The sequence below is a fragment of the Bombina bombina genome, chromosome 12 (genome assembly GCF_027579735.1).
Source record: "Bombina bombina isolate aBomBom1 chromosome 12, aBomBom1.pri, whole genome shotgun sequence".
In the NCBI taxonomy this organism is placed as follows: Eukaryota; Metazoa; Chordata; class Amphibia; order Anura; family Bombinatoridae; genus Bombina; species Bombina bombina.
The window spans coordinates 3078845-3103161 of NC_069510.1; the positions used below are offsets into that span (position 1 = coordinate 3078845).

General features: G+C 43.5%; 2 protein-coding genes across 3 annotated transcripts in view; one reads left to right on the forward strand and one right to left on the reverse strand.

The window, feature by feature from the left end:
- SURF2 (surfeit 2) overlaps window positions 1-2798 on the reverse strand; it is a 50332-nt gene extending 47534 nt beyond the window's left edge. Inside the window, exon 1 of the mRNA XM_053695922.1 lies at window positions 2628-2798. Coding sequence (XP_053551897.1) covers window positions 2628-2702 — 75 coding nt within the window. The 5' untranslated portion in view covers window positions 2703-2798. The remainder of the gene's footprint in view (window positions 1-2627) is intronic.
- A 46-nt stretch (window positions 2799-2844) lies between these two features.
- The window catches only part of LOC128643001 (surfeit locus protein 1), a 182515-nt gene continuing 161042 nt past the window's right edge, over window positions 2845-24317 (forward strand). The window contains exons 1-3 of one of the 2 annotated variants that reach the window (XM_053695921.1): window positions 2845-3000; window positions 5185-5257; window positions 5629-5756. In XM_053695921.1, the coding sequence (XP_053551896.1) occupies window positions 2938-3000; window positions 5185-5257; window positions 5629-5756 (264 nt within the window). In that variant the 5' untranslated portion in view covers window positions 2845-2937. The remainder of the gene's footprint in view (window positions 3001-5184; window positions 5258-5628; window positions 5757-24317) is intronic. The other variant, XM_053695920.1, reaches the window with a different exon arrangement.

Sequence of the window (24317 nt, forward strand, 5' to 3'; positions counted from 1 at the left end):
CCAGCCATCCCTAGCAAAGAACCCAGCAAGGTCTCCACCCTTAGTATCCTGTGATACCGACCAACCCTAGCAAAGAACCCAGTGAGCTCTCCACCCTTAGTAACCTGTGATACCGACCAACCCTAGCAAAGAACCCAGTGAGCTCTCCACCCTTAGTAACCTGTGATACCGACCAACCCTAGCGAAGAACCCAGAGAGCTCTCCACCCTTAGTAACCTGTAATACCGACCAACCCTAGCAAAGAACCCAGTGAGCTCTCCACCCTTAGTAACCTGTGATACCGACCAACCCTAGCGAAGAACCCAGAGAGCTCTCCACCCTTAGTAACCTGTAATACCGACCAACCCTAGCAAAGAAACCAGCAAGCTCTCCACCCGTATGTATGTATTGGGTACTTGTAAAGCGTGGCTAATCACCCGTAAGGGTCTCAAGGCGCTGCTCATTTTATCAACCTCGGAAGGATGAAAGGCTGAGTGGATCTCACCGGGGATTGAACCTGCAAACCTCAGGTTGCTACAGAGCTCAGCCGCAGTGCATTAGCATGCTGAGCTACCTGTCCGGCTCTCCACCCTTAGTATCCTGTGATACCCTTAGTAACCTGTAAAAACCGACCAATCCTATGAAAGAACCCAGAGAGTGTTCCACCCTTAGTAATCCTGTGATACTGATCAACCCTAGCAAAGAACCCAGCAAGCTCTCCACCATTAGTAACATATGATACCGACCAACCCTAGAAAAGAACCCAGAGAGCTCTCCACCCTTAGTATCCTGTGATACCGACCAACCCTAGCAAAGAACCCAGAGAGCTCTCCACCCTTAGTAACCTGCGATACCGACTAACCCTAGCGAAGAACCCAGTGAGCTCTCCCCCCTTAGTATCCTGTGATACCAGCCATCCCTAACAAAGAACCCAGCAAGATCTCCACCCTTAGTAACCTGCGATACCAAGTAACCCTAGCGAAGAACCCAGTGAGCTCCTCACCCTTAGTATCCTGTGATACCAGCCAACCCTAGCAAAACCACTATACACTACCCCTGGCATCACCTTATTGTCCCTATACACTACCCCTGACATCACCTTGTTGTCCCTATACACTACCCCTGGCATCACCTTGCTGTCCCTATACACTATCCCTGGCATCACCTTGTTGTCCCTATACACTATCCCTGGCATCACCTTGTTGTCCCTATACACTACCCCTGGCATCACCTTGTTGTCCCTATACACTACCCCTGGCATCACCTTGTTGTCCCTATACACTACCCCTGGCATCACCTTGTTGTCCCTATACACTACCCTGGCATCACCTTGTTGTCCCTATACACTACCCCTGGCATCACCTTGTTGTCCCTATACACTACCCCTGGCATCACCTTGTTGTCCCTATACACTACTCCTGATATCACCTTGTTGTCCCTATACACTACCCCTGACATCACCTTGTTGTCCCTATACACTACCCCTGGCATCACCTTGTTGTCCCTATACACTACCCCTGGCATCACCTTGTTGTCCCTATACACTGCCCCTGACATCACCTTGTTGTCCCTATACACTACCCATGGCATCACCTTGTTGTCCCTATACACTACCCATGGCATCACCTTGTTGTCCCTATACACTACCCCTGGCATCACCTTGTTGTCCCTATACACTACCCCTGGCATCACCTTGTTGTCCCTATACACTACCCCTGGCATCACCTTGTTGTCCCTATACACTACTCCTGATATCACCTTGTTGTCCCTATACACTACCCCTGACATCACCTTGTTGTCCCTATACACTACCCCTGGCATCACCTTGTTGTCCCTATACACTGCCCCTGACATCACATTGTTGTCCCTATACACTACCCCTGGCATCACCTTGTTGTCCCTATACACTACCCCTGACATCACCTTGTTGTCCCTATACACTACCCATGGCATCACCTTGTTGTCCCTATACACTACCCCTGGCATCACCTTGTTGTCCCTATACACTACCCCTGGCATCACCTTGTTGTCCCTATACACTACCCCTGGCATCACCTTGTTGTCCCTATACACTACCCTGGCATCACCTTGTTGTCCCTATACACTACCCCTGGCATCACCTTGTTGTCCCTATACACTACTCCTGATATCACCTTGTTGTCCCTATACACTACCCCTGACATCACCTTGTTGTCCCTATACACTACCCCTGGCATCACCTTGTTGCCCCTATACACTGCCCCTGGCATCACCTTGTTGTCCCTATACACTACTCCTGATATCACCTTGTTGCCCCTATACACTGCCCCTGACATCACCTTGTTGTCCCTATACACTACCCCTGGCATCACCTTGTTGTCCCTATACACTACCCCTGGCATCACCTTGTTGTCCCTATACACTACTCCTGATATCACCTTGTTGTCCCTATACACTACCCCTGACATCACCTTGTTGTCCCTATACACTACCCCTGGCATCACCTTGTTGTCCCTATACACTACCCCTGGCATCACCTTGTTGTCCCTATACACTACTCCTGATATCACCTTGTTGTCCCTATACACTACCCCTGACATCACCTTGTTGTCCCTATACACTACCCCTGGCATCACCTTGTTGTCCCTATACACTGCCCCTGGCATCACCTTGTTGCCTTCTATGAGCTGCAGGCTCGGGTGCTGTAACAAAAGCTCCTGCATTTCCCCTAACAAATCCTCCATAGCTGTCAGCAAATCCCACGTGCAGCAGCTGAGACCCGGAAGTGATCAGACCATAGGGGCGAGCACGTGACTAGATGCTATATTCTGGTGCCTACTGACAAACCTATACGAAAGCGCGCTCATGTGCCCACGTGCGTTACTACAGTTACTTAACCTGGAAGTTTTTATTACGCAACAGGAATACCGGAACAGACGTCACATGTTATGACATTCGTCCTCATCTAGTCCTGTGGTCATGTCTGTGTTTAGGTTACTGCTGGGGACTAGAACGTTGTTGCTGCCCCGACCACAATTCCAGGTGAGACACGTGAAGGGGCAGCTGTACTGTGGCAGGGGCAGGTAAACTGTGCCTGGTGAGGTCAGGAGCAGCTATACTGTGCCAGGTGACTGCAGGAGCAGCTTTACTGTGCCAGGGGGAGGGCAGGAGCAGTTAAACTGTGCCTGGTGAGGGCAGGGGCAGCTGTACTGTGCCAGGGGGAGGGCAGGAGCAGCTATACTGTGCCACGGGGGGGGGGGCTGGGGCTGGGGCAGCTGTACTGTGCCAGGGGGAGAGGCAGCTGTACTGTGCCAGGGGGCAGGGGCAGCTGTACTGTGCCAGGTGACTGCAGGAGCAGTTAAACTGTGCCTGGTGAGGGCAGGGGCAGCTGTACTGTGCCAGGGGGAGGGCAGGAGCAGCTATACTGTGCCACGGGGGGGGGGCAGCTGTACTGTGCCAGGGGGAGAGGCAGCTGTACTGTGCCAGGGGGAGAGGCAGCTGTACTGTGCCAGGGGGAGGGCAGGAGCAGCTATACTGTGCCAGGGGGAGGGCAGGGGCAGCTGTACTGTGCCAGGTGACTGCAGGAGCAGCTGTACTGTGCCAGGGGGAGGGGCAGCTGTACTGTGCCAGGTGACTGCAGGAGCAGTTAAACTGTGCCTGGTGAGGGCAGGGGCAGCTGTACTGTGCCACGGGGAGGGCAGGGGCAGCTGTACTGTGCCAGGGGGAGAGGCAGCTGTACTGTGCCAGGGGGAGGGCAGGAGCAGCTATACTGTGCCAGGGGGGAGGGCAGGGGCAGCTGTACTGTGCCAGGTGACTGCAGGAGCAGCTGTACTGTGCCAGGGGGAGGGGCAGCTGTACTGTGCCAGGGGGAGGGCAGGAGCAGCTATACTGTGCCAGGGGGAGGGCAGGAGCAGCTGTACTGTGCCAGGGGCAGGAGCAGCTGTACTGTGCCAGGGGGAGGGGCAGCTGTACTGTGCCAGGGGGAGGGGCAGCTGTACTGTGCCAGGGGGAGGGGCAGCTGTACTGTGCCAGGGGGATGGCAGGAGCAGCTATACTGAGCCAGGTGACTGCAGGAGCAGCTATAATGTGCCAGGGGGAGAGGCAGCTGTACTGTGCCAGGTGGAGCGCAGGAGCAGCTGTACTGTGCCAGGGGGAGGGCAGGGGCAGCTGTACTGTGCCAGGGGGAGGACAGGGGCAGCTGTACTGTGCCAGGGGGAGGACAGGGGGCAGCTGTACTGTGCCAGGGGGAGGACAGGGGCAGCTGTACTGTGCCCAGGGGGAGGACAGGGGCAGCTGTACTGTGCCAGGGGGAGGACAGGGGCAGCTGTACTGTGCCAGGGGGAGGACAGGGGCAGCTGTACTGTGCCAGGGGGAGGACAGGGGCAGCTGTACTGTGCCAGGGGGAGGACAGGGGCAGCTGTACTGTGCCAGGGGGAGGACAGGGGCAGCTGTACTGTGCCAGGGGGAGGACAGGGGCAGCTGTACTGTGCCAGGGGGAGGACAGGGGCAGCTGTACTGTGCCAGGGGGAGGACAGGGGCAGCTGTACTGTGCCAGGGGGAGGACAGGGGCAGCTGTACTGTGCCAGGGGGAGGACAGGGGCAGCTGTACTGTGCCAGGGGGAGGACAGGGGCAGCTGTACTGTGCCAGGGGGAGGACAGGGGCAGCTGTACTGTGCCAGGGGGAGGACAGGGGCAGCTGTACTGTGCCAGGGGGAGGACAGGGGCAGCTGTACTGTGCCAGGGGGAGGACAGGGGCAGCTGTACTGTGCCAGGGGGAGGACAGGGGCAGCTGTACTGTGCCAGGGGGAGGACAGGGGCAGCTGTACTGTGCCAGGGGGAGGACAGGGGCAGCTGTACTGTGCCAGGGGGAGGACAGGGGGAGCTGTACTGTGCCAGGGGGAGGACAGGGGCAGCTGTACTGTGCCAGGCGAGGGCAGTGGTACATGGAGATGGCGGGGGGGCCAGGCGAGGGCAGTGGTACAAGGGGACGGCGGGGGGGCCAGGCGAGGGCAGTGGTACAAGGGGACGGCGGGGTGTCAGGCGAGGGCAGTGGTACAAGGGGACGGCGGGGTGCCAGGCGAGGGCAGTGGTACAAGGGGACGGCTAGGTTGCCAGGTGAGGCAGTGGTACAAGGGGGCGGCGGGGTGCCAGGTAAGTCTAGTTATTTAATAATGTGTCAGCGTGATTGCCACTTGCAGACTTATAGTAATGCCACCTTGTTTTTAGGGTCTGCGTGGCCACGTGAGGATATCCCTGGCTAGACTTTGCACATCTAAATGCCAGACGCCCTCCCAGAAGGGTAAGTACTTTGTGTAAATATATTAGTCATTGCATTACAGTAACTCACTGTAGGTAATAGTCGTATATAGGTAAGTGTCTGTGAGCTGATGCATTGATTAGGGTGTGAGTGTGTAATGCGCTTGTTGTGTTTCTGTGGATAAGGGGTGTGCATGCTTGGTGATTAGGGTGTGAGTGTGTAATGCGCTTGTTGTGTTTCTGTGGATAAGGGGTGCATGCTTGGTGATTAGGGTGTGAGTGTGTAATGCGCTTGTTGTGTTTCTGTGGACAAGGGGTGTACATGCTTAGTGTGGGGTGATTGAATAAATCCGGCGCTGGCTTTCAGGTCACTCGGAGGCCTTTGGCTGAGTTATTGCAACTTCTGTACTCTAGGTCTTCGCTTTGGGTCACTGAGGTCTGTTAGCTCTTTGGCTGCTGCTGAGGAATCCAGTGAAGATGCTGCGCTCAAGTGGATCCTCCTGCTTATCCCAGTGGCCACGTTCAGCCTGGGCACCTGGCAGGTAAACTTGCTATTGGGGTTCCGTATTTCATTGTCCTTGTAATGTGATTTAAATCAGACAAGAACTTTGCCATCTTCTCATTACTATGGATAACCTATGCTGAGAAAAGATATGTTGTCATTCTATTGATCCATCTCTGTATAGGTGTCATTGTCACATGTGCACTGCATGATAGGGTCCCACTGTGGAGAGACCTGGGGTCTGTTTCAAGGAGCACACAGTGATTATGTTGTCCTTATGTAGCCATGTGACAAGTTGTAAGTAACCATATCAGTATGTCACACAGTAAGGGGACAATAGCGTAACTTTCAGCACTATGTGTCGCTTACATTCTAGAGCAATATAGCTGACATGCAGGGACCGTAACTTGTAAAACCATTAGACTACATGAATAGTCTTCTTGCACCCTAGGGCTCTCTGATTGTAAAACAATCCTTCTGCTAAAGGCTGTGCTTTGTCTGTTATGCACAGGTATATTCAGTGCCTGTGGGTACAGCGCTGGTCTGATATTGCTAGCTTTTTGCTGATAACACACTGGCTTGGGATTCTGCGTACATGAGATGGATTACTGGACATTGAGCACTTAAAGGGACAGTCTAGTCAAAAATAAACTTTCATGATTCAGATAGGCCATGTAATATTAAACAACGTTCCAATTTACTTTCATCATCAATTTTTTCTTTGTTCACTTGGTATTCTTAGTTGAAAGCTAAACCTAGGTAGGTCATATGCTAATTTCTTAGCCCTTGAAGGCCGTCTCTTATCATAGTGTATTTTGACAGTTCTTCACAACAAGAGGACGTTAGTTCATGTGTGCCATATGGATAACATTGTGCTCACGCATGTGGAGTTACCTAGATGTCAGCACTGATTGGCTAAAATGCAAGTCTGTCAAAAGAACTGAGATAAGGGGGCAGTCTGCAGAGGCTTAGATACAAGGTAAACACAGAGGTAAAATGCGTATTTATATAACTGTGTTGGTTATGCAAAACTGGGGAATGGGTAATAAAGGGATTATCTATTATTAAAAAATACAAATTCTGGTGTAGACTGTCCCTTTAATACATTTCATACGCCTAGGTTACACTGCAGGTATCTGAAGGAGAGTTTCTGCGCATGTGCAAACAGTTCAGCACTGGATTGTGGAGAGATTTCAAGATGGCTGCAGCCATGACTATAGGGAGGCAGGGAATAACCTCAGTACAATTCTTATAAATGTATTTAGTTTTTAATGTCCATTTCAGCCATTGGAGCAGAGCTTTATGTAGTTTTAATTCTCTGATTAATAAACATTTAGAAGCGTCATTTCCTCTAGCACTTGTGTGTGATGTGACTGCTCTCAATCACTAAATGATCTGCACGCTAACATCATGTAGGGCAGAGCTATAAAGTGACTGTGTGATTACAGGATAGCACTTGTGTGTGATGTGACTGCTCTCAATCACTAAATGATCTGCACGCTAACATCATGTAGGGCAGAGCTATAAAGTGACTGTGTGATTACAGGATAGCACTTGTGTGTGATGTGACTGCTCTCAATCACTAAATGATCTGCACGCTAACATCATGTAGGGCAGAGCTATAAAGTGACTGTGTGATTACAGGATAGCACTTGTGTGTGATGTGACTGCTATCAATCACTAAATGATCTGCACGCTAACATCATGTAGAGCAGAGCTATAAAGTGACTGTGTGATTACAGGATAGCACTTGTGTGTGATGTGACTGCTCTCAATCACTAAATGATCTGCACGCTAACATCATGTAGAGCAGAGCTATATAAGTGACTGTGTGATTACAGGATAGCACTTGTGTGTGATGTGACTGCTCTCAATCACTAAATGATCTGCACGCTAACATCATGTAGAGCAGAGCTATATAAGTGACTGTGTGATTACAGGATAGCACTTGTGTGTGATGTGACTGCTCTCAATCACTAAATGATCTGCACGCTAACATCATGTAGGGCAGAGCTATAAAGTGACTGTGTGATTACAGGATAGCATTAGATATATTCGCTGGCACCATAATGAGGTATCATGTAGGGCAGAGCTATATAGTGACTGTGTGATTACAGGATAGCATTAGATATATTCGCTGGCACCATAATGAGGTATCATGTAGGGCAGAGCTATAAAGTGACTGTGTGATTACAGGATAGCATTAGATATATTCGCTGGCACCATAATGAGGTATCATGTAGGGCAGAGCTATAAAGTGACTGTGTGATTACAGGATAGCACTTGTGTGTGATGTGACTGCTCTCAATCACTGATGATCTGCACGCTAACATCATGTAGGGCAGAGCTATATAAGTGACTGTGTGATTACAGGATAGCACTTGTGTGTGATGTGACTGCTCTCAATCACTGATGATCTGCACGCTAACATCATGTAGAGCAGAGCTATAAAGTGACTGTGTGATTACAGGATAGCACTTGTGTGTGATGTGACTGCTCTCAATCACTGATGATCTGCACGCTAACATCATGTAGAGCAGAGCTATATAAGTGACTGTGTGATTACAGGATAGCACTTGTGTGTGATGTGACTGCTCTCAATCACTAAATGATCTGCACGCTAACATCATGTAGGGCAGAGCTATAAAGTGACTGTGTGATTACAGGATAGCACTTGTGTGTGATGTGACTGCTCTCAATCACTAAATGATCTGCACGCTAACATCATGTAGGGCAGAGCTATATAAGTGACTGTGTGATTACAGGATAGCACTTGTGTGTGATGTGACTGCTCTCAATCACTAAATGATCTGCACGCTAACATCATGTAGGGCAGAGCTATAAAGTGACTGTGTGATTACAGGATAGCACTTGTGTGTGATGTGACTGCTCTCAATCACTAAATGATCTGCACGCTAACATCATGTAGGGCAGAGCTATATAAGTGACTGTGTGATTACAGGATAGCACTTGTGTGTGATGTGACTGCTCTCAATCACTAAATGATCTGCACGCTAACATCATGTAGAGCAGAGCTATATAAGTGACTGTGTGATTACAGGATAGCACTTGTGTGTGATGTGACTGCTCTCAATCACTAAATGATCTGCACGCTAACATCATGTAGGGCAGAGCTATATAAGTGACTGTGTGATTACAGGATAGCACTTGTGTGTGATGTGACTGCTCTCAATCACTAAATGATCTGCACGCTAACATCATGTAGGGCAGAGCTATAAAGTGACTGTGTGATTACAGGATAGCATTAGATATATTCGCTGGCACCATAATGAGGTATCATGTAGGGCAGAGCTATAAAGTGACTGTGTGATTACAGGATAGCATTAGATATATTCGCTGGCACCATAATGAGGTATCATGTAGGGCAGAGCTATATAAGTGACTGTGTGATTACAGGATAGCATTAGATATATTCGCTGGCACCATAATGAGGTATCATGTAGGGCAGAGCTATAAAGTGACTGTGTGATTACAGGATAGCATTAGATATATTCGCTGGCACCATAATGAGGTATCATGTAGGGCAGAGCTATAAAGTGACTGTGTGATTACAGGATAGCATTAGATCTATTCGCTGGCACCATAATGAGGTATCATGTAGGGCAGAGCTATAAAGTGACTGTGTGATTACAGGATAGCATTAGATCTATTCGCTGGCACCATAATGAGGTATCGTGTAGGGCAGAGCTATATAAGTGACTGTGTGATTACAGGATAGCATTAGATCTATTCGCTGGCACCATAATGAGGTATCGTGTAGGGCAGAGCTATAAAGGTGACTGTGTGATTACAGGATAGGCTTTGATATATTCGCTGGCACCATAATGAGGTATCATGTAGGGCAGAGCTATAAAGTGACTGTGTGATTACAGGATAGCATTAGATATATTCGCTGGCACCATAATGAGGTATCATGTAGGGCAGAGCTATATAAGTGACTGTGTGATTACAGGATAGGCTTTGATATATTCGCTGGCACCATAATGAGGTATCATGTAGGGCAGAGCTATAAAGTGACTGTGTGATTACAGGATAGCATTAGATCTATTCGCTTGCACCATAATGAGGTATCATGTAGGGCAGAGCTAGATAAGTGACTGTGTGATTACAGGATAGCATTAGATATATTCGCTGGCACCATAATGAGGTATCATGTAGGGCAGAGCTATAAAGTGACTGTGTGATTACAGGATAGCATTAGATATATTCGCTGGCACCATAATGAGGTATCATGTAGGGCAGAGCTATAAAGTGACTGTGTGATTACAGGATAGCATTAGATCTATTCGCTGGCACCATAATGAGGTATCATGTAGGGCAGAGCTATAAAGTGACTGTATGATTACAGGATAGCATTAGATATATTCGCTGGCACCATAATGAGGTATCATGTAGGGCAGAGCTATAAAGTGACTGTGTGATTACAGGATAGCACTTGTGTGTGTGATGTGACTGCTCTCAATCACTAAATGATCTGCACGCTAACATCATGTAGGGCAGAGCTATATAAGTGACTGTGTGATTACAGGATAGCACTTGTGTGTGTGATGTGACTGCTCTCAATCACTAAATGATCTGCACGCTAACATCATGTAGGGCAGAGCTATATAAGTGACTGTGTGATTACAGGATAGCATTAGATATATTCGCTGGCACCATAATGAGGTATCATGTAGGGCAGAGCTATATAAGTGACTGTGTGATTACAGGATAGCATTAGATATATTCGCTGGCACCATAATGAGGTATCATGTAGGGCAGAGCTATATAAGTGACTGTGTGATTACAGGATAGCATTAGATCTATTCGCTGGCACCATAATGAGGTATGTAGGGCAGAGCTATAAAGTGACTGTGTGATTACAGGATAGCATTAGATATATTCGCTGGCACCATAATGAGGTATCATGTAGGGCAGAGCTATATAAGTGACTGTGTGATTACAGGATAGCATTAGATATATTCGCTGGCACCATAATGAGGTATCATGTAGGGCAGAGCTATAAAGTGACTGTGTGATTACAGGATAGCATTAGATATATTCGCTGGCACCATAATGAGGTATCATGTAGGGCAGAGCTATAAAGTGACTGTGTGATTACAGGATAGCATTAGATTCTATTCGCTGGCACCATAATGAGGGTATCATGTAGGGCAGAGCTATAAAGTGACTGTGTGATTACAGGATAGGCTTTGATATATTCGCTGGCACCATAATGAGGTATCATGTAGGGCAGAGCTATATAAGTGACTGTGTGATTACAGGATAGCATTAGATATATTCGCTGGCACCATAATGAGGTATCATGTAGGGCAGAGCTATAAAGTGACTGTGTGATTACAGGATAGCATTAGATATATTCGCTGGCACCATAATGAGGTATCATGTAGGGCAGAGCTATATAAGTGACTGTGTGATTACAGGATAGCATTAGATCTATTCGCTGGCACCATAATGAGGTATCATGTAGGGCAGAGCTATATAAGTGACTGTATGATTACAGGATAGCATTAGATCTATTCGCTGGCACCATAATGAGGTATCATGTAGGGCAGAGCTATATAAGTGAATGTGTGATTACAGGATAGCATTAGATATATTCGCTGGCACCATAATGAGGTATCATGTAGGGCAGAGCTATAAAGTGACTGTGTGATTACAGGATAGCATTAGATATATTCGCTGGCACCATAATGAGGTATCATGTAGGGCAGAGCTATAAAGTGACTGTGTGATTACAGGATAGCATTAGATCTATTCGCTGGCACCATAATGAGGTATCCTGTAGGGCAGAGCTATATAAGTGACTGTGTGATTACAGGATAGCATTAGATCTATTCGCTGGCACCATAATGAGGTATCATGTAGGGCAGAGCTATAAAGTGACTGTGTGATTACAGGATAGCATTAGATCTATTCGCTGGCACCATAATGAGGTATCATGTAGGGCAGAGATATAAAGTGACTGTGTGATTACAGGATAGCATTAGATCTATTCGCTGGGCACCATAATGAGGTATCATGTAGGGCAGAGCTATAAAGTGACTGTGTGATTACAGGATAGCATTAGATATATTCGCTGGCACCATAATGAGGTATCATGTAGGGCAGAGCTATAAAGTGACTGTGTGATTACAGGATAGCATTAGATCTATTCGCTGGCACCATAATGAGGTATCATGTAGGGCAGAGATATAAAGTGACTGTGTGATTACAGGATAGCATTAGATCTATTCGCTGGCACCATAATGAGGTATCATGTAGGGCAGAGCTATATAAGTGACTGTGTGATTACAGGATAGCATTGGATATATTTGCTGGCACCATAATGAGGTATCCTGTAGGGCAGAGCTATATAAGTGACTGTGTGATTACAGGATAGCATTAGATATATTCGCTGGCACCATAATGAGGTATCATGTAGGGCAGAGCTATAAAGTGACTGTGTGATTACAGGATAGCATTGGATATATTTGCTGGCACCATAATGAGGTATCATGTAGGGCAGAGCTATAAAGTGACTGTGTGATTACAGGATAGCATTAGATCTATTCGCTGGCACCTTAATGAGGTATCATGTAGGGCAGAGCTATAAAGTGACTGTGTGATTACAGGATAGCATTAGATCTATTCGCTGGCACCATAATGAGGTATCATGTAGGGCAGAGCTATAAAGGTGACTGTGTGATTACAGGATAGCATTAGATATATTCGCTGGCACCATAATGAGGTATCATGTAGGGCAGAGCTATATAAGTGACTGTGTGATTACAGGATAGCATTAGATATATTCGCTGGCACCATAATGAGGTATCATGTAGGGCAGAGCTATAAAGTGACTGTGTGATTACAGGATAGCATTAGATCTATTCGCTGGCACCATAATGAGGTATCATGTAGGGCAGAGCTATAAAGTGACTGTGTGATTACAGGATAGCATTAGATATATTCGCTGGCACCATAATGAGGTATCATGTAGGGCAGAGCTATAAAGTGACTGTGTGATTACAGGATAGCATTAGATATATTCACTGGCACCATCATGAGGTATCATGTAGGGCAGAGCTATAAAGTGACTGTGTGATTACAAGATAGCATTAGATCTATTCGCTGGCACCATAATGAGGTATCATGTAGGGCAGAGCTATAAAGTGACTGTGTGATTACAGGATAGCATTAGATATATTCGCTGGCACCATAATGAGGTATCGTGTAGGGCAGAGCTATATAAGTGACTGTGTGATTACAGGATAGCATTAGATATATTCGCTGGCACCATAATGAGGTATCATGTAGGGCAGAGCTATAAAGTGACTGTGTGATTACAGGATAGCATTAGATCTATTCGCTGGCACCATAATGAGGTATCATGTAGGGCAGAGCTATAAAGTGACTGTGTGATTACAGGATAGGCTTTGATATATTCGCTGGCACCATAATGAGGTATCATGTAGGGCAGAGCTATATAAGTGACTGTGTGATTACAGGATAGCATTAGATATATTCGCTGGCACCATAATGAGGTATCATGTAGGGCAGAGCTATAAAGTGACTGTGTGATTACAGGATAGCATTAGATATATTCGCTGGCACCATAATGAGGTATGTAGGGCAGAGCTATAAAGTGTCTGTGTGATTACAGGATAGCATTAGATATATTCGCTGGCACCATAATGAGGTATCATGTAGGGCAGAGCTATAAAGTGACTGTGTGATTACAGGATAGCACTTGTGTGTGATGTGACTGCTCTCAATCACTAAATGATCTGCACGCTAACATCATGTAGAGCAGAGCTATATAAGTGACTGTGTGATTACAGGATAGCACTTGTGTGTGATGTGACTGCTCTCAATCACTAAATGATCTGCACGCTAACATCATGTAGGGCAGAGCTATAAAGTGACTGTGTGATTACAGGATAGCATTAGATATATTTGCTGGCACCATAATGAGGTATCATGTAGGGCAGAGCTATATAAGTGACTGTGTGATTACAGGATAGCATTAGATATATTCGCTGGCACCATAATGAGGTATCATGTAAGGCAGAGCTATAAAGTGACTGTGTGATTACAGGATAGCATTAGATATATTCACTGGCACCATAATGAGGTATCATGTAGGGCAGAGCTATAAAGTGACTGTGTGATTACAGGATAGGCTTTGATATATTCGCTGGCACCATAATGAGGTATCATGTAGGGCAGAGCTATAAAGGTGACTGTGTGATTACAGGATAGCATTAGATATATTCGCTGGCACCATAATGAGGTATCATGTAGGGCAGAGCTATAAAGTGACTGTGTGATTACAGGATAGCATTAGATATATTCGCTGGCACCATAATGAGGTATCATGTAGGGCAGTGCTAATAAAGTGACTGTGTGATTACAGGATAGCATTAGATATATTCGCTGGCACCATAATGAGGTATCATGTAGGGCAGAGCTATAAAGTGACTGTGTGATTACAGGATAGCATTAGATATATTCGCTGGCACCATAATGAGGTATCATGTAGGGCAGAGCTATATAAGTGACTGTGTGATTACAGGATAGCATTAGATCTATTCGCTGGCACCATAATGAGGTATCATGTAGGGCAGAGCTATAAAGTGACTGTGTGATTACAGGATAGCATTAGATCTATTCGCTGGCACCATAATGAGGTATCATGTAGGGCAGAGCTATAAAGTGACTGTGTGATTACAGGATAGCATTAGATATATTCGATGGCACCATAATGAGGTATCATGTAGGGCAGAGCTATATAAGTGACTGTGTGATTACAGGATAGCATTAGATCTATTCGCTGGCACCTTAATGAGGTATCATGTAGGGCAGAGCTATATAAGTGACTGTGTGATTACAGGATAGCATTAGATATATTCACTGGCACCATAATGAGGTATCATGTAGGGCAGAGCTATAAAGTGACTGTGTGATTACAGGATAGCATTAGATCTATTCGCTGGCACCATAATGAGGTATCATGTAGGGCAGAGCTATAAAGGTGACTGTGTGATTACAGGATAGCATTAGATATATTCGCTGGCACCATAATGAGGTATCATGTAGGGCAGAGCTATATAAGTGACTGTGTGATTACAGGATAGCATTAGATATATTCGCTGGCACCATAATGAGGTATCATGTAGGGCAGAGCTATATAAGTGACTGTGTGATTACAGGATAGCATTAGATATATTCACTGGCACCATAATGAGGTATCATGTAGGGCAGAGCTATAAAGTGACTGTGTGATTACAAGATAGCATTAGATCTATTCGCTGGCACCATAATGAGGTATCATGTAGGGCAGAGCTATAAAGTGACTGTGTGATTACAGGATAGCATTAGATATATTCGCTGGCACCATAATGAGGTATCATGTAGGGCAGAGCTATATAAGTGACTGTGTGATTACAGGATAGCATTAGATATATTCGCTGGCACCATAATGAGGTATCATGTAGGGCAGAGCTATAAAGTGACTGTGTGATTACAGGATAGCATTAGATCTATTCGCTTGCACCATAATGAGGTATCATGTAGGGCAGAGCTATAAAGTGACTGTGTGATTACAGGATAGCATTAGATATATTCGCTGGCACCATAATGAGGTATGTAGGGCAGAGCTATAAAGTGTCTGTGTGATTACAGGATAGCATTAGATATATTCGCTGGCACCATAATGAGGTATCATGTAGGGCAGAGCTATAAAGTGACTGTGTGATTACAGGATAGCATTAGATCTATTCGCTGGCACCATAATGAGGTATCATGTAGGGCAGAGCTATAAAGTGACTGTGTGATTACAGGATAGCACTTGTGTGTGATGTGACTGCTCTCAATCACTGATGATCTGCACGCTAACATCATGTAGAGCAGAGCTATATAAGTGACTGTGTGATTACAGGATAGCACTTGTGTGTGATGTGACTGCTCTCAATCACTAAATGATCTGCACGCTAACATCATGTAGAGCAGAGCTATATAAGTGACTGTGTGATTACAGGATAGCACTTGTGTGTGATGTGACTGCTCTCAATCACTAAATGATCTGCACGCTAACATCATGTAGAGCAGAGCTATATAAGTGACTGTGTGATTACAGGATAGCACTTGTGTGTGATGTGACTGCTCTCAATCACTAAATGATCTGCACGCTAACATCATGTAGGGCAGAGCTATATAAGTGACTGTGTGATTACAGGATAGCACTTGTGTGTGATGTGACTGCTCTCAATCACTAAATGATCTGCACGCTAACATCATGTAGGGCAGAGCTATATAAGTGACTGTGTGATTACAGGATAGCACTTGTGTGTGATGTGACTGCTCTCAATCACTAAATGATCTGCACGCTAACATCATGTAGGGCAGAGCTATAAAGTGACTGTGTGATTACAGGATAGCATTAGATATATTCGCTGGCACCATAATGAGGTATCATGTAGGGCAGAGCTATATAAATGACTGTATGATTACAGGATAGCATTAGATATATTCGCTGGCACCATAATGAGGTATCATGTAGGGCAGAGCTATAAAGTGACTGTGTGATTACAGGATAGCATTAGATATATTCGCTGGCACCATAATGAGGTATCATGTAGGGCAGAGCTATATAAGTGACTGTGTGATTACAGGATAGCATTAGATATATTCGCTGGCACCATAATGAGGTATCATGTAGGGCAGAGCTATAAAGTGACTGTGTGATTACAGGATAGCATTAGATATATTCGCTGGCACCATAATGAGGTATCATGTAGGGCAGAGCTATATAAGTGACTGTGTGATTACAGGATAGCATTAGATATATTCGCTGGCACCATAATGAGGTATCATGTAAGGCAGAGCTATAAAGTGACTGTGTGATTACAGGATAGCATTAGATATATTCACTGGCACCATAATGAGGTATCATGTAGGGCAGAGCTATAAAGTGACTGTGTGATTACAGGATAGCATTAGATATATTCGCTGGCACCATAATGAGGTATCATGTAGGGCAGAGCTATAAAGTGACTGTGTGATTACAGGATAGCATTAGATCTATTCACTGGCACCATAATGAGGTATCATGTAGGGCAGAGCTATAAAGTGACTGTGTGATTACAGGATAGCATTAGATATATTCGCTGGCACCATAATGAGGTATCATGTAGGGCAGAGCTATAAAGTGACTGTGTGATTACAGGATAGCATTAGATCTATTCGCTGGCACCATAATGAGGTATCATGTAGGGCAGAGCTATAAACTGACTGTGTGATTACAGGATAGCATTAGATCTATTCGCTGGCACCATAATGAGGTATCATGTAGGGCAGAGCTATATAAGTGACTGTGTGATTAGAGGATAGCATTAGATCTATTCGCTGGCACCTTAATGAGGTATCATGTAGGGCAGAGCTATATAAGTGACTGTGTGATTACAGGATAGCATTAGATCTATTCGCTGGCACCATAATGAGGTATCATGTAGGGCAGAGCTATAAAGTGACTGTGTGATTACAGGATAGCATTAGATATATTCGCTGGCACCATAATGAGGTATCATGTAGGGTAGAGCTATAAAGTGACTGTATGATTACAGGATAGCATTAGATATATTCGCTGGCACCATAATGAGGTATCATGTAGGGCAGAGCTATATAAGTGACTGTGTGATTACAGGATAGCATTAGATATATTCACTGGCACCTTAATGAGGTATCATGTAGGGCAGAGCTATAAACTGACTGTGTGATTACAGGATAGCATTAGATCTATTCGCTGGCACCATAATGAGGTATCATGTAGGGCAGAGCTATAAAGTGACTGTGTGATTACAGGATAGCATTAGATATATTCGCTGGCACCATAATGAGGTATGTAGGGCAGAGCTATAAAGTGACTGTATGATTACAGGATAGCATTAGATATATTCGCTGGCACCATAATGAGGTATCATGTAGGGCAGAGCTATATAAGTGACTGTGTGATTACAGGATAGCATTAGATCTATTCGCTGGCACCATAATGAGGTATCATGTAGGGCAGAGCTATAAAGTGACTGTGTGATTACAGGATAGCATTAGATATATTCGCTGGCACCATAATGAGGTATGTAGGGCAGAGCTATAAAGTGACTGTATGATTACAGGATAGCATTAGATATATTCGCTGGCACCATAATGAGGTATCATGTAGGGCAGAGCTATAAAGTGACTGTGTGATTACAGGATAGCATTAGATCTATTCGCTGGCACTATAATGAGGTATCATGTAGGGCAGAGCTATATAAGTGACTGTGTGATTACAGGATAGCATTAGATATATTCGCTGGCACCATAATGAGGTATCATGTAGGGCAGAGCTATAAAGTGACTGTGTGATTACAGGATAGCATTAGATATATTCGCTGGCACCATAATGAGGTATCATGTAGGGCAGAGCTATAAAGTGACTGTATGATTACAGGATAGCATTAGATCTATTCGTTGCCACAATAATGAGGTATCATGTAGGGCAGAGCTATAAACTGACTGTGATTACAGGATAGCATTAGATATATTCGCTGGCACCATAATGAGGTATCATGTAGGGCAGAGCTATATAAGTGACTGTGTGATTACAGGATAGCATTAGATATATTCGCTGGCACCATAATGAGGTATCATGTAGGGCAGAGCTATATAAGTGACTGTGTGATTACAGGATAGCATTAGATCTATTCGCTGGCACCTTAATGAGGTATCATGTAGGGCAGAGCTATATAAGTGACTGTGTGATTACAGGATAGCATTAGATATATTCGCTGGCACCATAATGAGGTATCATGTAGGGCAGAGCTATAAAGTGACTGTATGATTACAGGATAGCATTAGATCTATTCGTTGCCACAATAATGAGGTATCATGTAGGGCAGAGCTATAAACTGACTGTGTGATTACAGGATAGCATTAGATCTATTCGCTGGCACCATAATGAGGTATCATGTAGGGCAGAGCTATATAAGTGACTGTGTGATTACAGGATAGCATTAGATATATTCGCTGGCACCATAATGAGGTATCATGTAGGGCAGAGCTATATAAGTGACTGTGTGATTACAGGATAGCATTAGATCTATTCGCTGGCACCTTAATGAGGTATCATGTAGGGCAGAGCTATATAAGTGACTGTGTGATTACAGGATAGCATTAGATATATTCGCTGGCACCATAATGAGGTATCATGTAGGGCAGAGCTATATAAGTGACTGTGTGATTACAGGATAGCATTAGATCTATTCGCTGGCACCATAATGAGGTATCCTGTAGGGCAGAGCTATAAAGTGACTGTGTGATTACAGGATAGCATTAGATCTATTCGCTGGCACCTTAATGAGGTATCATGTAGGGCAGAGCTATATAAGTGACTGTGTGATTACAGGATAGCATTAGATATATTCGCTGGCACCATAATGAGGTATCATGTAGGGCAGAGCTATAAAGTGACTGTGTGATTACAGGATAGCATTAGATATATTCGCTGGCACTATAATGAGGTATCATGTAGGGCAGAGCTATAAAGTGACTGTGTGATTACAGGATAGCATTAGATATATTCGCTGGCACCATAATGAGGTATCATGTAGGGCAGAGCTATAAAGTGACTGTGTGATTACAGGATAGCATTAGATCTATTCGCTGGCACCATAATGAGGTATCATGTAGGGCAGAGCTATAAAGTGACTGTGTGATTACAGGATAGCATTAGATATATTCGCTGGCACCATAATGAGGTATCATGTAGGGCAGAGCTATAAAGTGACTGTGTGATTACAGGATAGCATTAGATATATTCGCTGGCACCATAATGAGGTATCATGTTGGGCAGAGCTATATAAGTGACTGTGTGATTACAGGATAGGCTTTGATATATTCGCTGGCACCATAATGAGGTATCATGTAGGGCAGAGCTATAAAGTGACTGTGTGATTACAGGATAGCATTAGATCTATTCGCTGGCACCATAATGAGGTATCATGTAGGGCAGAGCTATAAACTGACTGTGTGATTACAGGATAGCATTAGATCTATTCGCTGGCACCATAATGAGGTATCATGTAGGGCAGAGCTATATAAGTGACTGTGTGATTACAGGATAGCATTAGATATATTCGCTGGCACCATAATGAGGTATTATGTAGGGCAGAGCTATATAAGTGACTGTGTGATTACAGGATAGCATTAGATATATTCGCTGGCACCATAATGAGGTATCATGTAGGGCAGAGCTATATAAGTGACTGTGTGATTACAGGATAGCATTAGATATATTCGCTGGCACCATAATGAGGTATTATGTAGGGCAGAGCTATATAAGTGACTGTGTGATTACAGGATAGCATTAGATATATTCGCTGGCACCATAATGAGGTATCATGTAGGGCAGAGCTATATAAATGACTGTATGATTACAGGATAGCATTAGATCTATTCGCTGGCACCATAATGAGGTATCATGTAGGGCAGAGCTATATAAGTGACTGTGTGATTACAGGATAGCATTAGATATATTCGCTGGCACCATAATGAGGTATCATGTAGGGCAGAGCTATAAAGTGACTGTGTGATTACAGGATAGCATTAGATATATTCGCTGGCACCATAATGAGGTATCATGTAGGGCAGAGCTATATAAGTGACTGTGTGATTACAGGATAGCATTAGATATATTCGCTGGCACCATAATGAGGTATCCTGTAGGGCAGAGCTATAAAGTGACTGTGTGATTACAGGATAGCATTAGATCTATTCGCTGGCACCATAATGAGGTATCATGTAGGGCAGAGCTATATAAGTGACTGTGTGATTACAGGATAGCATTAGATATATTCGCTGGCACCATAATGAGGTATCATGTAGGGCAGAGCTATAAAGTGACTGTGTGATTACAGGATAGCATTAGATATATTCGCTGGCACCATAATGAGATAAAGGTTCTACTGGTATATTGTTTACCTAGAAGTGCTAGGTTAAAAGCACTTGTAGGGGGTAAAACTCACAAGTAGGTGAGTTACAGAGTGTGTAACAGAAAAACAAAGTGCTTACCCCTGGTTCATATAAAGAAAGATTCAAATAGAACTGAAGTTCATAATAAAGGAAACTTCACAAAAATATCCATTCATACCTTATCTTTATTGGATCACTATACAATCATACTAGTTTAAAAATGCTTAAAGGGACACTAAACCCATTTTTTTTAATTTAATGATTCAGATAGAGCATTCAATTTTAAGCATCTTTCTAATTTTACTCCTATTATCAATGTTTCTTCGTTCTGTTGCTATCTTTATTTAAAAAGCAGAAATGTGATGCATAGGAGTTGGCCCATTTTTGGTTGAGAACCTGGGTTATGCTTGCTTATTGGTGGGTAAATGTAAGCCTTCAATAAGCAAGCACTATCCATGGTGCTTAATCTAATATGGGCTTTACAGATTTACATTCCTGCTTTTAAAATAAAGATAGCAAGAGAATGAAAAAATATATGATAATAGTAGTAAATTAGAAATTAAAATTGCTGCTCTATCTGAATCATGAAATAAAAATTTGGGTTCAGTGTCCCTTTAAACTCTCCAGAGGGAAATATAACATCTGAACTGTGTGTTTCAATGTGAGGCAATTCCTCTATAGATAGGAAGACTGATTATATATATTATATTTTCAATACAATGTAATAAAAATCAGATTGCAGCGTATGAACTTCTAGATACAATGATTAGGGATTGTAGCAATATGCTTATATTGTCCCTATTGAAGATGATATGGTTCCCCATTGAGTAAGCTGTTAAAAAAACTGAGACACGCTCTCTTAAGCCAGACCCCTGACACGTGTTTTGCTCACTCTTCCTCGGAGGGGTTATGCGCCGGCTGTTGGGTTGATGTATTTACTGGTTCACAAGTCCCACCTCTAAAATCGGATAGGATGTCATGAGAAACTAAGTTCATCTTGATTGGCGATATTGCACCTCCATAACTTCTCTTCAACCAATAGGAGAGTACTTCCTTGTTTACTAATGCTGCATGGGATATGTTACATAGTTGCAATTATACATTTATAAGCAGTAATTACTTCATATTACTACGCAATTTATGTTGATCTTATATTCCATTTTACATAGCATGGAATTTGGCTCTTATGTTTTTTTGGATCGTATTGCAACGGCATGGGTTGTTAGTTTTCAGCTTTTGTGCGATAGTATGTCTTGTCAGATTGACTCATGTCATCCGTATCTACCGTATTGTGCGCATGTAAGCCGCACCTGATTATAGGCCCCACCCTTAAAGTTTGGTGCCATTTTGAAAAAAAATTATTTTAAAGAAAGTATACACATTAGTTGCACAAGCTGCATTGTTTGCAAGTGATTGAGACCAGCTCTCCCAAATGTGCAAGCGATGAGTCCCAATGCAGGGTGCCAGCTCCCAAGGGATCCTTTTGCACTTCCCCAAGAGTATAGAATAAATCCAAGGAAAGATGCTGCACTCCTTAGTAATTTCAAATGTAAAAGAACCCCTTTATTTAGTCATTAGAGCTGTAATGGTTGAATAAAGGCTTTTTTACATTTGAAATTACCAGTACTAAGGAGTTCAGCATCTTTACTTTGTTTTATGTTAACCATATTAAAGCAATTTTTTATATTTAGCCGGTATGATGTGAGGGCAAAAAAAAGTCTCTTACCAGACAATATCAGTATCGCAACTGACTCACATGGGACATTGTGTGCTCCACCCACTTCCTCCCACCTCATTCATATGTCCGTGCTCAGCATTACCACATCTTCACACACCTTCACATGCATATGAGCGTCCTGCCAAACCTACCAACCATCGTCCCCGTCGCAAAACCACCCAACTCCGGCGGACTACATTACCCATAAGGCCACAGGGTGCACCGGAAGTTCGGCTGTACTGCGCATGTATGATTTAACTGAGAAGCACCTGATTATAGGCCGTGCCCCGCATATAGGTCGCACTGCAAATTTAAAGCTACAGATCAAGGGAAAAAAGGGCCTATATGCGGAACAATACGGTATATTTGTGATTATTTCGCTTTATGCGGAAAGATGTCTGTTTAATATTTTGAATTGATGTGATTGTATTTATTTGTGCTAATTCCAGTATAGAGAGAAATTAGGTCATGCATTCATCTATTTTTCTAAATTATGCATTAGTCCCTTTAACTTTTTTATCTCTCATGACTTTTCTAACTTAACATAGTTGGAATTTATTTGCGCAAAATAACAGGTTAATGCATTGATTTGTTAATAAATTGTGCACTGACAAAATTGTGCTCTTATTTTTCTCCCTTTCTGGTATGAGATTATAGGGATTTCAATTAATTTGGACAGATGGACTTTTACATACATTGGTTGTTAGTGCTAAATATGAATTTTATCGCGCTCTTTTTTTTTTTTTTTCTTCTCACTTTCTGAAACTGGCACTTCACACATTGTATTGTAGGATTATTTCCAATACCTATTTTCATACACCTATCACCAATGCACTGGATTTTAGTTAAATTAATTTTTTGACAAGACATGGAAAATCGTATGTCCTAAAATACTAAATTGTTTTAAAACTTAGGTATAACATCAATTTTATAACATTGATGAAGGACAGACATATCTGTATGGAGAATAAATCATAAAATATACTGGCGATAACATAATATATGCTAGATAAAATTCATATTTAGCACTAACAACCAATGTATGTAAAAGTCCATCTGTCCAAATTAATTGAAATCCCTATAATCTCATACCAGAAAGTGAAAAATTTAAGAGCACGATTTTGTCAGTGCACATTTTATTAACAAATGAATGCATTAACCTGTTATTTTGCGCAAATAAATTCCAACTTTGTCAAGTTGGAAAGTCATGAGAGATAAAAATGTTAAAGGGACTAATGCATAATTTAGAAAAATAGATGTATGCATGAACTAATTTCCCTCTATACTGGAATTACCAGCCCAAATAACCGATACAAAGTATTAAACACAGACATCTTTCAGCACAAAGCGAAATAATCGCGGTATATACAGATGACATGAGTCAATCTGACAAGACATACTATCGCACAAAAACTGAAAAGTAACAGTTTAACTCATGCCGTTGCAATACGATCCAAAAAACATAAGGGCCAAATTCCATGCTATGAAAAATGGAATATAAGATCAACATAAATTGCGTAGTAATATGAAGTAATTACTGCTTATAAATGTATAATTGCAACTATGTAACATATCCCATTCAGCATTAGTAAACAAGGAAGTACTCTCCTATTGGTTGAAAAGAAGTTATGGAGGTGCAATATCGCCAATCAAGATGAACTTGAGTTTTTTAGAGATGGGACTTGTGAACCAGTAAATAGATCAACTCAACAGCCGGCGCGTAACCCCTCAGAGGAAGCGTGTGCAAAACATGTGTGAGGGGTCTGGCTTAAGAGAGCATGTCTCTCTCGTTTTTTTTTTTTTTTTTGTGTTTTTTTTTTTTTTTAACAGCTTACTCTATTAGAGAAATGAATGTTACAATTGTGTGAATGATGG